Source organism: Sinocyclocheilus grahami, unplaced genomic scaffold (assembly GCF_001515645.1).
Source record: "Sinocyclocheilus grahami isolate Dianchi unplaced genomic scaffold, SAMN03320097.WGS_v1.1 scaffold69.1, whole genome shotgun sequence".
Lineage (NCBI taxonomy): Eukaryota > Metazoa > Chordata > Actinopteri > Cypriniformes > Cyprinidae > Sinocyclocheilus > Sinocyclocheilus grahami.
Window position 1 is genome coordinate 492,962 of NW_015505248.1, and position 13,301 is coordinate 506,262.

Here is a 13,301-nt window from a genome sequence, read left to right on the forward strand (position 1 = left end):
AATCTATTTCTGATTCCAAGCCTTGAGCTGTACCCCGGGCCCAGGAGTCTGGCCCTAACAGGATAAGTATTTTGGGGTATGTAGCCTAGGCCTTTGGCCGTAGGGAATAACGTCACTGACAGCCGTCTTAACGTCCCAGGGGCGACTCCCATAGCAATATGGTAGAGTTGGTTCTTAGTGCTCGCCATGGTTCTGGCTTGCACTCCCCTCAACATGGTGGCGTGGGTATACCGTTCCCCATAGCAACCCCTAGAGGACGCAGTTTGAAGCTCCCATGAAAGGGAACGTCTCGGGTTACTTATGTAACCATGGTTCTCTGAGTAGGGAACAAAACCTGCGTCCTCTAGGTTTCTTACCATGCTCCGGACGCAAGCTTCAGACTAAGAAGTGAATAATGTGTAGCTCCCAGCGCCTATTTATACTATAGTCGCACCGGTAGTGACGTCATGGCTGTCGCTGACCAACGAGTTGGTGCTTTTTCCATGTATGCTTCAGACACGGGTCACGACGAGGCGTTCCCCATAGCGACCCCTAGAGGACGCAGTGTCTCGTTCCCTACTCAGGGAACCATGGTTACATAAGTAACTCAAGACGTTTTCTCTCTAGAAAAAAAACATTTATTGACCAACAATAAGACATTAAGCTTTCTTTGTTAACAAAGTCAGATGGGCTCTTCTGAAACCAAAATACCTCATCAAAAAATGGATTGTTTCCTCTTCGGATCCTTGTTCTGTGTGTCTGTCCGCACACATTTACTTTGACGACTGGCTTTATGTTATTGCCGGTTAACTGTCGACCCTCAATTACTCGAACACGGATCTACGTAAAAATAACAATGTCAGCAGATTAAAGCTAAAAGTTCACCAACTTTTCAGATAGGATGTTTAGCAAGAGGAATACATACCTGGAAATCTTGGGGTTTGTTGGACAAAGTTTTTTGTCGCTTCCGAGTTGTACGAACCATCTTTTTTGGCTGTCCAGAGGGAGAAACTCCAGGTGCCCCTGGCTCAGCCACATCACCTGCATCTTCATCGCTATCAACACCTTTCTCCTATGAAATCCAAAATGAGCCAATATTTGGCATGACATTTCAAAATGTCTCACTTTCAACATTTGTTATGTTATCTATATTCTATTGTGAATAAAATATAAGTTTATGAGATTTGTAAATTATTCCATTCCTTTTTTACTCACAATTTGTACAGTGTCCCAACTTTTTTGGAATCGGGTATATATATATATATATATATATACACATACATACATACATACATAAATAAAAAGAAACATATAAAAATAACTGGGGTGGGTACCCTTTCAAAACAAACTAAAATGTACCATTTAGGTACTAATATGTACTTTTAATGTACTACTAAGCACCCTTTTGAGGTTAAATAAGGTACAAAAGTGTACCATTGGGAAAGATACTGGCACAGTGATCCCAGTTTTTGCTACTGTACCTTTAATGTATCTAGATGTAAATGACTTATGTTGACGTCACAAAGTAAAACCTTGCCAAGTTGCTGAATACGTAGGTGTTGATATGTAAATGTGGGTGGTTACATGTTAATGTGTTTATACAGTAATTTTGACTGCAATTTTGTATTGATTACTGAATGACCTAGTTTTCCATCTTAGTTACAATATTAATCATCATTATCGTTAGATACACAGAGACAATGTGGCAGGCTCTGGTAGTGTGTCCTTTTTGTTTGTGAGTGATCCATGTTCTGTCTCTCATTTGCATCAATCATTTCCATACAGTATGCAAACACAAATGCCTAAAAGCTTATTGCAGACATGTAGGGCAACAGGTTAAAAAAAGAACAACAGGACAGTAAGATGTAAGAAAATAAAAATACCTGCAGTTTCTCCAGCCTGGGCATCTCCCATGTTTTGATCATTTGGGTTTGGGACAGTACTTGCAGGAGGCTCATAACCAATCATTAAACTGATAGTTGCCTAAAGTAGTAAATGCAGAGAAATACAGTTAGAAGAGTTATGCTAGATTATTCTAAATTAGTCAGCATCATCATTTTTGTTTTAGTCCATACTGTACAAAAATATTTACCCCAAATTCCTGTTTCTTCTCATTAATTAGAGGAATGTTCTTGGAAGGAAGAGATCTGGTCTGACCAGCAGCCAATTCTTTAAGATATATCTTTGCAGAACCAATAAATCTAGAAAGTAGAAGAAAACAATACTAAACAGGGAAGCAAACTTCAATATGTCTACAAATTGGACATATAGTTTATATACAGTAGAGTATAAAATCGCATTCTGAAAACTTCCATTATGAAAACTTTCTCTGGGGTTGTTTCACTACTTAGAATCAAAAATAAGGTGAAAAATTGGGAAACAAAGATTACATTATTCGGTTTCACTTCTGCTTTTCTCACCCAGGACAAGTCCAGTCAGAACTCTCTGACTAAGCGCTCACAATGACACCTTAAAAACACCATTTGTAGTTTTGCAATGGCTGATGAATCAGGGTGAAACAGCAACAGGATTTAGCTTGGGTGGACTCAACCACCACATTTCGACATGGGGAAAATACAGATGTCAAGAATAAAACAGCATCCTTGTATTTACACAACCCTATTATAATCATTCCATAACATTAAAAATCATGTCTGAATCTAAAATTCCTTCAAGAAGATTTCAAAACTTGCAGTGGCTTTTTGTCTTTGACTAGGTATTGTTCATTGTTCAAGAAGTCTGTTATGCTCACCAAGGCTGCACTTATTTGATCAAACATACAGTAAAACAGTAATAGTGTTACATTTTCTTACAATTTAAAACTTCTATGATTTCAAAGCTAAATTTTCAGCAGCCATTACTCCAGTTTTCAGTGTCACATGATCCTTCAGAAATCATTCTAATACTGTTTGCTGATTTGGTGTTCAAGAAACATTTCTTATTATTATCAATTTTGAAAACAAAAAAAAACAATGTGGTTGTGATGTCTAATGAACTGTGCTGTAAATTTTAAAGTATGCCTATTTTCCATGATACGTCCCCTTTAAATCCTACAGTACAGCAGGTCCAAAAGCTTAAATACAAGCACTGAGAACGAAGCAGAGGGAAAACAGCTGGAAGCAATTACACCAGGCCAGGGACTTGTGCCAGGCAGAGGGGATAAAAAGAGTAACTTCAGAGAGGGGACGCCTGAGGAAACAACTCTTCTGTACTGCCTAAGTTTATGTACATATTGTCTACAATTTCTGTGGAGACACACACAATGTGAAGTGAGTAAGAGTGTAACATAAATAAATTACATCCCAAGCATACACATACAGGCACATCCTGTTTGCTCAGCACCATCACGGCTGATACATTCACCATATGGACAAGACTCAACATCATATGGAGATTAACCTGCCTGTTGTGTAATACATGGAAATCGTACAGTCATTTGTCATAATCACAAAATAAATCAGACTACTTTGTGTTACGGTCTTGATCACCCTGGAAAGGTTTTTTGATGACTAGCTTATTGCATTACAAACATACTTCAGAGAGCTGCTGGCCTTAGCTTGTCTGTTTTGGAACATAATTTTGGAATATTTAAACCCTCCCTGTAAATATTCAGGAAATATAATCTCTTTTTCTTTTTGTTTATTTATTTAAATGCCAAAAATATCTGCTGGCATTTCCTTTGTCAAACAATCACTGTGGTCTTTCGAAAAGAACACGTCCAAAAGATATAAAAGAAGAAGAAGAAGAAAAAAGAAACTGTAGTCATAAACTATGATTAAAATCTGTCAAATGTAAAACTTCCTGAATTTCCTCCAAATGAATTTCCTCTACAAAAGCAAATTTAAATGCCCAAATAAGGCCAAAGGCAACTGTGAATTTAACAAGGACATTTCTCCATTCTTAAATGCTTGTATATAGATTGGTGATTCAGTCTGTCAACACTGAAATCTAAACATTCTTCTAAACATTTGGGATAATGTAAGTACACAAGTCAGCAAAATATATAACACTGTTCTAGTGGTTTTTGGATATTTTAATTAAGAAAAACGTACATATTGTGCCTTTAAGGCTGAAATAACAACTGCCCATTTTCACTCATTACAGTGTAGGGGAGGAACGTGTTTCCCTAACGATGGGTCATTCCAATCCCTTATAAGGAAATTTGCTGTTCTTTTCAATGTAAGCAAACATATCCCAAATGTATGAGACAAAAACGTACGATACCATGTTATGTTGCTATAGAAAACGTCATATTTATACATATTTATATAAAAGGTATCGACAGCTCAACTTTTTAGTTAAACTTCGTTAACTATTTTAATTAGGTTTAATTAGGTTTTCAAACACATCATTTAACTCAGCAAACGCAAATAAATAAAAAGTAAATAAATAAAAAAGAACCTATTGAGGGGAAAACGTGAAGACTTACCCTTAAAGATGACTGCTGCAATAGGATCTGGAATTCCAAGTGTCTTTTTTGGAATTCCATTGGCGGATTCAACAACCACCTTCAACATGTTGCCAAATGTTGTGAATTACTGTTGCACAGAAGACGTCGACCTAATAGATGAATTTCATCATCAAGAGCAGAAACATTGACCATCAGAGAGAGAAGTGCCAGTCGGAGAGATGAGAAGCGCTGAATGAGAGGAGGGACCATGAGTCTGTGCAGCCACAGGAACCAAAGACAACTTTGTTCCTTTTATATTGAACGTTAAACAGATCTTTCACTATTATTTTAATTTGGATGCTTAGAATTAATATATAGCCTGTTTGCTTTGAGAAACTAGAGTCATTTTTGGTAAAGCAAAGTTAATGTAGATCTGGTGATGATGTGGCTCCAACTGGATTTAGCAGATCCGAGGAAAAAATAAACGCATAAGAGCGAAGTGTAATCAACAGTTCCTACACTGAAGTGAATCCTTTCTTATTCGCTGGTCTGTGTCTATATTAACACGCAGCAAACACAGGCAATTATGAATTTGAATAATAATTGACCTGTACTAAGGCTCCACCGTGTGGCGGGAGATTAATTACATAGATGCATATTTATGAGACTTATTTATCAAAAGCGATTTATAAGTGGAGAAAAACAACAAAAGTTACAAGTTTGTCAGGGCAGTTTTCACCAGGCAGCAAACGGACACTGGCTAGCATCGCGTTCACCTGCGAAGTTTTCGTTAAAAGCAAACTTCACTCAAAAAATAAAAATCATTTTTAATTTTTGCATTTACATTTTCATTTATTCATTTAGCAGACGCTTTTATCCAAAGCGACATACAACTGAGTAATAGAACAAACGATTCTTCATAGAGGCAAATTAACACAGAAAGTGCCCGTAATACAAAGTTTCAGACATCGCCAGATTGGAAAAGATTAAGGAAAAGTGAAAGCATATATATATATATATATATATATATATATACACATATATAAATCGGGGAAAAAATACATTAAAAATAAATATTATAGTTATTTGATACTTTGTTTATACTATGAGTCATCACAGAAGACTTACAACTTGTGTAGCCTAGTTCCTTTAACTACCAGACGATGGTGGTAAATGACAACTTAATAAATTGGGTTGAAGTGCATTTTTGTCTCAAGTGAATTATTCTATATTTTAAAGCATTCGTTTTTATTCTAAATTTACATGACATAATGGTCAGTTAATCCGTATAAAACTAATTTCACGTAGGAAATATAATTTCCAAAATCCATGCAAGATGTAATTCTTTATAAATGATTGTGCGGAACAGATTCATAATAAAGCTGAACTGAAAGAATGTCTGGCAATTTATTTGGTGTATTGTTAAGTGCTGGAAAAGCCTGTGAATGGCTCTTGGGAAAGATGGAATAGATACTCAGAGCAGAAGGCAATATATGATTACATGTCTATTCAACCATTTTAACCAAATGATGAAACAGGTCTCTTGCTCAAACCAAAAAGCTCACTGCAGCTGCCGAGGGCAATATCCAGACACTAAAAACCCTTTCTCACTCTCTCAATCGCTCTTGCTTCCTCTCCAGGGCATTATGAACACTTTTATCTCAGAGATAAACGGAAGAATGCATCCTCTCCACATCTCTGTAACAAGTCTACAAAGACTAAGGGGAAAAGGCTCTTCACCCTGTAATGCATTTAATATGTCCTTAAAAAAGCTTCAACTGGCGATACTACAATCTGATTACTATGAGAATGAAATAGTTAGCTCTTGGCTTCAACTTTGTGATTTTATGATTTAATGCAAAGAAGACCCTGTAAGAAAAATCTTGACAAAAAATTAAATAAAACACATTTTCTCCACATCTCTGTAACAAGTCTACAAAGACTAAGGGGAAAAGGCTCTTCACCCTGTAATGCATTTAATATGTCCTTAAAAAAAGCTTCAACTGGCGATACTACAATCTGATTACTATGAGAATGAAATAGTTAGCTCTTGGCTTCAACTTTGTGATTTTATGATTTAATGCAAAGAAGACCCTGTAAGAAAAATCTTGACAAAAAATAAAATAAAACACATTTAAAAAAAATCTCCATTTTTAAGTGACACAAAAACACACTTCACTTGTTAAACTAGGAAATATAATTTATTGCATAAAAATTATATTTAGTTACAGTAAGAAGTCTAAACATTTATGTACAGTATTACTTTACAGCATTACATTGGAAAAAAAAACTCAAGACTTCTTCTGTACCATATTTGATATAAAATAACATTTGAAAAAAATAAAAATAAAAAAAGGTTAAGTTCGGCCACACTTGAGTATCCGTAATCAGCAACTACCATCCAGAGACAAGCAAAGCCCATTCAGCTTTACATGTGCCATGTTCAAAAAGGCATTTTCATGTAACATTGACTAAGAGACGACTGGAGACATTTCAGAGCCATTTAAAAGGTTCAGAGTTCAGAATCCATCAGTGATTTTCAATGTTTTTTGCGGCCTTCGTCATGCAGAGTTAAAAATAATCCTCCAAATAAACTTGTTGTTGTTCATTATGAGGGTGCAAGTGACTGCCCAAAAGCTTTCTTCTTCTGTACCATATTTGATATAAAATAACATTTGAAAAAAATAAAAATAAAAAAAGGTTAAGTTCGGCCACACTCGAGTATCCGTAATCAGCAACTACCATCCAGAGACAAGCAAAGCCCATTCAGCTTTACATGTGCCATGTTCAAAAAGGCATTTTCATGTAACATTGACTAAGAGACGACTGGAGACATTTCAGAGCCATTTAAAAGGTTCAGAGTTCAGAATCCATCAGTGATTTTCAATGTTTTTTGCGGCCTTCGTCATGCAGAGAGTTAAAAATAATCCTCCAAATAAACTTGTTGTTGTTCATTATGAGGGTGCAAGTGACTGCCAAAAAGCTTCCTAAACAAATGAGGAGGAACGACACAGAGGTCATAGAACCCTGACCCACAATTACAGTCATTTTGTTTGCATTTATTACAGCTGAGAGGCCTAAGAGGTCCAGTTTTCCACAGCTTAGTTACAGCAGTGATCAGAAGATGGAAAGTAATAACATTCCCATTCCACGTACTTCATATACGAGACATCAAGACGTCCACAGATTCACTTTTTATTGTGCACTTGCATAGTACTTATAATGGGAAAGGAGGAACAACAGATATGATGAAGCCTGTTCATTCATATACACTGACTTATAGGTTGGGGTAAACAAGCTCTCTCTCGCGATTTTTCTCTCTCTCTCTCTCTCTCTCACACACACACACACACACACACACCTCAGTTATTTAATTCACACCTTTACAGGCATGGACAGATACTGTCCACTTTTTGTTTTGTTTGTTGCCATACATTTGAACACTTGTGAAGAAAAAGTCAAGAAAAAAAAGGACCAACATCCACTTCAACTGATTATATGACTTCTGATAATAAGCGGTACATGGCATTCAGGCTTACTCAAGGGAAACCCATTAAAACCTGAAAGTCAAAACGGACAATAAAGAGCAAGTGGGTCATACTGCAATCAACAGAGCACTTACGCAACCTCTCAAGGTTACTATTTATAATTTAAACAGCACGACTGACTGGCATCAAACCCCCGAAAAGGGCTTTCTGCCATCCACGCAATTCTCATCCTATTTAACCAGCGCAGCATATTTGAAGCACGCTTTCCCAAGAAGGATCAAAGCACATTTAACCTCAGTGTAACATTTCAATTTCATCCCATCTCAGTTTCAATGACCAAAAAATCAGCTTCTACTTGTGAAGTACATCACAAAACCTTTAAATGCACATTTATACTGCAATCCTGCCTAAGTTCACTCAGAGATGAATGCAACGACGCAGCAGTTTAAAAACAATGCATAACAGCAGTTACGAACAGAAAAGTGAAAAACAATGATCCACAAATAGGGATAATAACTTTAAAAAGTCTGTTCCCTATAGGAAACTAATGAGTTTACCAGAAAGCTCTCCTGCATTACAAATGATTGACTGAATATAAAAAGACAGATAAAGGAGGCTAATGAAGGTATGATCAGAGAGAAAAAAAAGATTAAATTCCAGCAAAAAGTTTGGCCCCCTGTTAACGAGAACGCACAAATTCATTCCTGTATGCTATTTCAAAAGACACACAGAAAATAACGCTTCAAACTAAAGTGAAATCATTATGAAAGCTATTTTTAGTGCAGATGATCTTAGCTCCTTGTTGGTTGGCCTTTTTTATCCATCTATACTCTTGTTTATTTGTGTGTGAGCATGTTTCCTGAGGAGCTTGGCACACTGCTGTTTTACCGGACACAGAATCTCAGTGTCTTTAAGCATCTGGCGGTCGCTAGGAAACAAAGCCAGCGGCTTGATGTGCAATGGTGTTTGATCATGTACTTTCACACTTGGTATGTGTTGCAGGGAATCAGTGTGTATCAGTATGATGCAACTATCATTTAATCATGAGCTGATCGGAACCATGCCAGCAAATGCACCGACTTCCTTTTCAAACAACATCTCTGTTTTGTGATTGCAGCTTCATCACATTTGCTACATTTTGATATGTATTATTCGGAGATCATCCAGAGTGCCTGACCCCAGCTCACAGGCGTCGCGATCCTTGGAATATTCTGCATGAGCACAAAGGAACTGAGGTAAAAGGCAAGTTGTAACGATGTACTGGAACGCAGTTTCCATCCGCTTGCATTAATTCTAGGTTTTTAGTGGCAAATATATCCCCTTTTCACACTTTTTGATTTGCCGATCAGCAATCTCCATCCATCGTCATGACAACCAAGACCTCACTCTTGCCCATCTCTTCAAGAGCTGTCGCCAGGGAGACCAGGTCTGCGTCACCCTGGTGACAAGCTTCCCAAAGGTCTAGCAGCACACCTGTGGGGCTGGGTTTGGTTGCAAAGTAGTTCAGATACCTAAGGGAGAGATGTGGATAGAGATGAAATCCTTCTCATCATCGATCGTGTATAAATAAATGCGCTGATTTTTTTGGTGCTGTGAAAGATGCAGGCAAACATACCTGTCGAAGTCCAACTTGCAAGCCAGCATTCTCCAGTCACAGCCTCGTGCGCTGGGGGCATCCAGACTGGCACAAATTTTCTGGCGTATGGAGACGGGCAGTCGGAAAGCATACGGGCCCACTTGAGACGAAGGCAGACACGAACCGCCTGCTGGTAATGGTGAGTGGGGGGGCAAAGTCTAAAAAGTATATGCACAAACACACAGGAAAACAAGTCAGTGCTCGTTATTATGTAGTTATTAAATTATGCATTTGTGATTCGACAGAATAAATAATATATCTACGTCCTGCTGTTTTCTGTACCTCTTGGATGTCAGTATTAAGCTGGAATATCTGTCCCTCCCCCTCCACCTGTCTGACACAAATCTTGCAGGTGAGCTGGGAAACCAGCAGGCTTCCTCTCTCCAGACTGAAGGTGCAATGCAACGGCCGCTGACTCCCACTCCAAATGTGGTAGAACGGGATTTCCTGGAAAACAAAACGCGCACAATTAAGAGGCAAATTTAAATTTTTTCTATTTTTGAAAGAAGCATCATGAATTACTTCTGCGAATGCTCAAATGTGGATGTACACATTTTAATAATACTAATATGTACATGTAGATATAGAATTTTATACAATTATATTTTAAAAAATATCAACAATTAGACATTTGCACAACCATTCAAAAGTTTGAGGTCAGAAAATCAATGCCTTCATACAGACAAATAAAATTGCATTAAATTAAATGCTGTTGTTTTGAACATTCTATTCACCAAAGAATCGTGAAAAACGTTTCCGCAAGTTACAGTTTCCACAAAATTATTAAGCAACACAACTATTTTCAAAATTGACAATAATAAGAACTGTTACCTTAGCATCAAATCAGCATATTAGAATGATTTCTGAAGGACCGTGTGACACTGAAGACTGGAGTAACAGCTGCTGAAAATCCAGCTTCGCCATTACAATATTAAATTAAATTTTAAAATATATTAAAATAGAAAACAGTCATTTTAAATTGAAATTTCACAACAAACTCTTTTTTTACTGTATTTTTGATTTAAAAAATGCAGCCTTGGTGAGCATAAGAGACATTCAAAATAATTTAAAACATTTTACCAACCCCAAACGTTTGAACAGCAGTTACATAGTATATCATAAGCTTCTTTGTTTCACTTAACATTACAAAAGGAAAGTCATTTCACAGACAGTTATTATTATATTTGTATTTATCCCAAAATGTTTAACCATAAAAATAAATGATACATTTTACTCATATAACCAATAACAACATAAAATCTCTCACCTGATACTTAGCCAGGAGTTTACTCCTCCAATGAGAATGAGGAATGTCATGAATTGATAGCCGCAGGTTGTGGTAACTGTCCTTAAAGAGGAGGGGTTTGGGATCTTCTAATAAAACCCCACCCAGACTTCGCTCAACCTCTAATACTTCCTGCAAAAAGAGGACACATTTTTAGCTTCTTTCCAAACTAAACAATTTATTGGCAAAGTAAACTCAATAAGAGGGGCAGACAGACTGACCTTAAGGGCATGTGGGGTGTCCTGTATGCAATAGACCCTCAGGCTGTAGTCTAAAGCGAGGCACGGGGCTCGGGGAGCAAAGAGGGCCAACTGCAGCCTCTTACAAGCTGGCCGAGGGGGAGCCGACTGTCCCACCAAACCATATGTCCCCAGCTGCTCCATCAGAATATGACAGCTTTGCTCCTCCACCTGTAGGTAGCATGGTGTTGACAAACTCTCCTCTCCCACAGTTAACACCTCCTAGTGGACGGGAGGAAATGAGTGTGTCAGAATATGCCTCATTATATGTCTCATTTATCCAAATCACTATTTATAAAATGCTCTCCATCTTGTTCTCTTCCTTTTTCCCACCCTCCATCTTCACTGACTCTGTGTCATTATCTAATGGTCTAGCCTATCTCATTTTTGAGATGTCATTCTCACCTCCCAGGCACCTTGATGGTTCTGCATTTTGAGGGTGAGGGTCCAGTCTGTGGGTTCTAGCTGGGCGCAGTGAGGCAGAGTTAGGACCACAGGTCTGCTCAGCAGCATGCCAGAGGGTCCGCAGCTCACCACCGGACTTAATACGGTCTGACTTCCATCTGAAGGCAACCTGATACAAAACACAGAGCAAGAGAGGTCAGCAGCCCTAATTCACAATGATATTCATGCCGCTAAATACAAATTAAAGAGCACAACATCAAAAACACAACATCCCAAAGTTTGCACTCTCTTATTTAGAGTAATCTGAGATTGAAATTTTTGAGAGGAAATAGTTTGTTTTTTTACTTAAAATGCCCCTATTATGGATTTTTGAAAATTACTTTTCATGCAGTGTCCAACAGCTCTAAGGGAATGAAATCATCCTGGCAAGTTTTAAATCTGTAAGTGCACCGTGTATAAAGTTATTGTCTCTCAACAGAAAGAGTCGACTCTGACCTCAACATGAAACATTAGCATTTTGCCCGCCAACTTGTTGGTTTTTCCCGTTGGTCTGAATGAAAATGCAAATTCATTCTTTGCCACTAGGTGCCGCCTTTTTCCCCTGGTAACGCTGTACACAAAGCAGCACTGCCCTCACAAAAGCTGCTTTATCAGGCATTACAGGCCTGATAAAAATGAGACCAATCGGACCAATCACAGCAAATTAGCGTCAAGCAAAGGAGGGTATTGGAAAAATTAATCGTTTAAGAATCGTTTGGGAGTCCTTGAGCAAATAGGTCAAAATAAATGCATATTATAAGACAATGAAAGTGTTTTTTGACCTTGCATGCATGTCAACCTGTTGTTGAGGACTCCCAAAACCAAAATATGAACCTTTCATAATAGGGGCACTTTAATGTAATGTATTTTTTTCGTTTTGCCACTTATAAGGATAGTGGAAAAGAAAGATGGGGCAGTGGGATACAGAAATGTTGCAAGCCAGATTCAAACTTGTGTCTGCCACATGCGCATCAGAGCTCAGTGTGTAAAAGGCCTAGGATATGTTAACCCAGAGCCATGACTCTGGCAGTAATTATTAGTGTTTTGAGAAAATGTATGGCACCTACAAATAGTGAGAAACACAAAGCTTGCAGTCTGCAAGCTCTGAAGGCACAGTGATATTTATATATTTCATATTTGACAATAAAAATAAACACTGTAAAAAGAGAGAGAGAGCCTCAGCAAAAAAGTCAGAGCTCAGACAACCATTCAGTGTTTTCAAGACATTTTTGTTTGTTTGTGTTTTTCCACTGTGTCATAGTTTTGAAATGTTATTTTCTCCCTAGCGCTGCCATTGGGGTCACAATGTTTGTGCAGTCAATATTGCTCTGCAAGGGCTGTTGAAATGTCTTGAACTGGACTGTTTGCAAGTGCACAAAGTGACAGATAAATGCAAGCGTTATATGTGGGGAAATGACAGTGTTATGGGGGCAGGGCACTGAGAAAGAGTTTCAAGTAGCTGACTTACGTTGTTTTCTCCCATTTGCTGATAATGAGATACATCTCGTAGAACTTGCCCTGAGGAATTGTCCCTGGTGGAACCAACAGGCTCACCCCTGGCAAGGGAAAAGGAGAACCGAGGGAGGATTAAAAAAAAAAAGAATTTCTAATCTAATAGTTTCAGTATATAATTACAATGTTTTTGCACTGTAATGTGAGCTAAAAGGATGCTTGTAGACATTTTTAGAACAGTAAAACCTATTTTTCAAATCCAAACTGTAGGAAAAAAAAAAAAAAAAAAGTGTGACAAAACACACAGCATGACACATGCATTTATACATATATACACATATAATTATTTAATATAACTAAATAAAATATTTAATAATGACAAATTCTC

At 37.6% G+C, this 13,301-nt stretch overlaps 2 protein-coding genes across 2 annotated transcripts in view; both read right to left on the reverse strand.

Moving 5' to 3' along the window:
- LOC107585352 (myoferlin-like) overlaps positions 1–4,814 on the reverse strand; it is a 26,314-nt gene extending 21,500 nt beyond the window's left edge. The window contains exons 1-5 of the mRNA XM_016272355.1: positions 4,381–4,814; positions 2,072–2,180; positions 1,885–1,962; positions 905–1,051; positions 691–819 (exon numbers count right to left, since the gene is read on the reverse strand). Of these exons, the coding sequence (XP_016127841.1) occupies positions 691–819; positions 905–1,051; positions 1,885–1,962; positions 2,072–2,180; positions 4,381–4,496 (579 nt within the window). The 5' untranslated portion in view covers positions 4,497–4,814. The remainder of the gene's footprint in view (positions 1–690; positions 820–904; positions 1,052–1,884; positions 1,963–2,071; positions 2,181–4,380) is intronic.
- A 2,899-nt stretch (positions 4,815–7,713) lies between these two features.
- LOC107585316 (netrin receptor UNC5B-b-like) overlaps positions 7,714–13,301 on the reverse strand; it is a 57,324-nt gene continuing 51,736 nt past the window's right edge. Inside the window, exons 12-18 of the mRNA XM_016272289.1 lie at positions 12,930–13,017; positions 11,423–11,591; positions 11,000–11,239; positions 10,761–10,910; positions 9,776–9,940; positions 9,473–9,651; positions 7,714–9,368 (exon numbers count right to left, since the gene is read on the reverse strand). Of these exons, the coding sequence (XP_016127775.1) occupies positions 9,203–9,368; positions 9,473–9,651; positions 9,776–9,940; positions 10,761–10,910; positions 11,000–11,239; positions 11,423–11,591; positions 12,930–13,017 (1,157 nt within the window). The 3' untranslated portion in view covers positions 7,714–9,202. The remainder of the gene's footprint in view (positions 9,369–9,472; positions 9,652–9,775; positions 9,941–10,760; positions 10,911–10,999; positions 11,240–11,422; positions 11,592–12,929; positions 13,018–13,301) is intronic.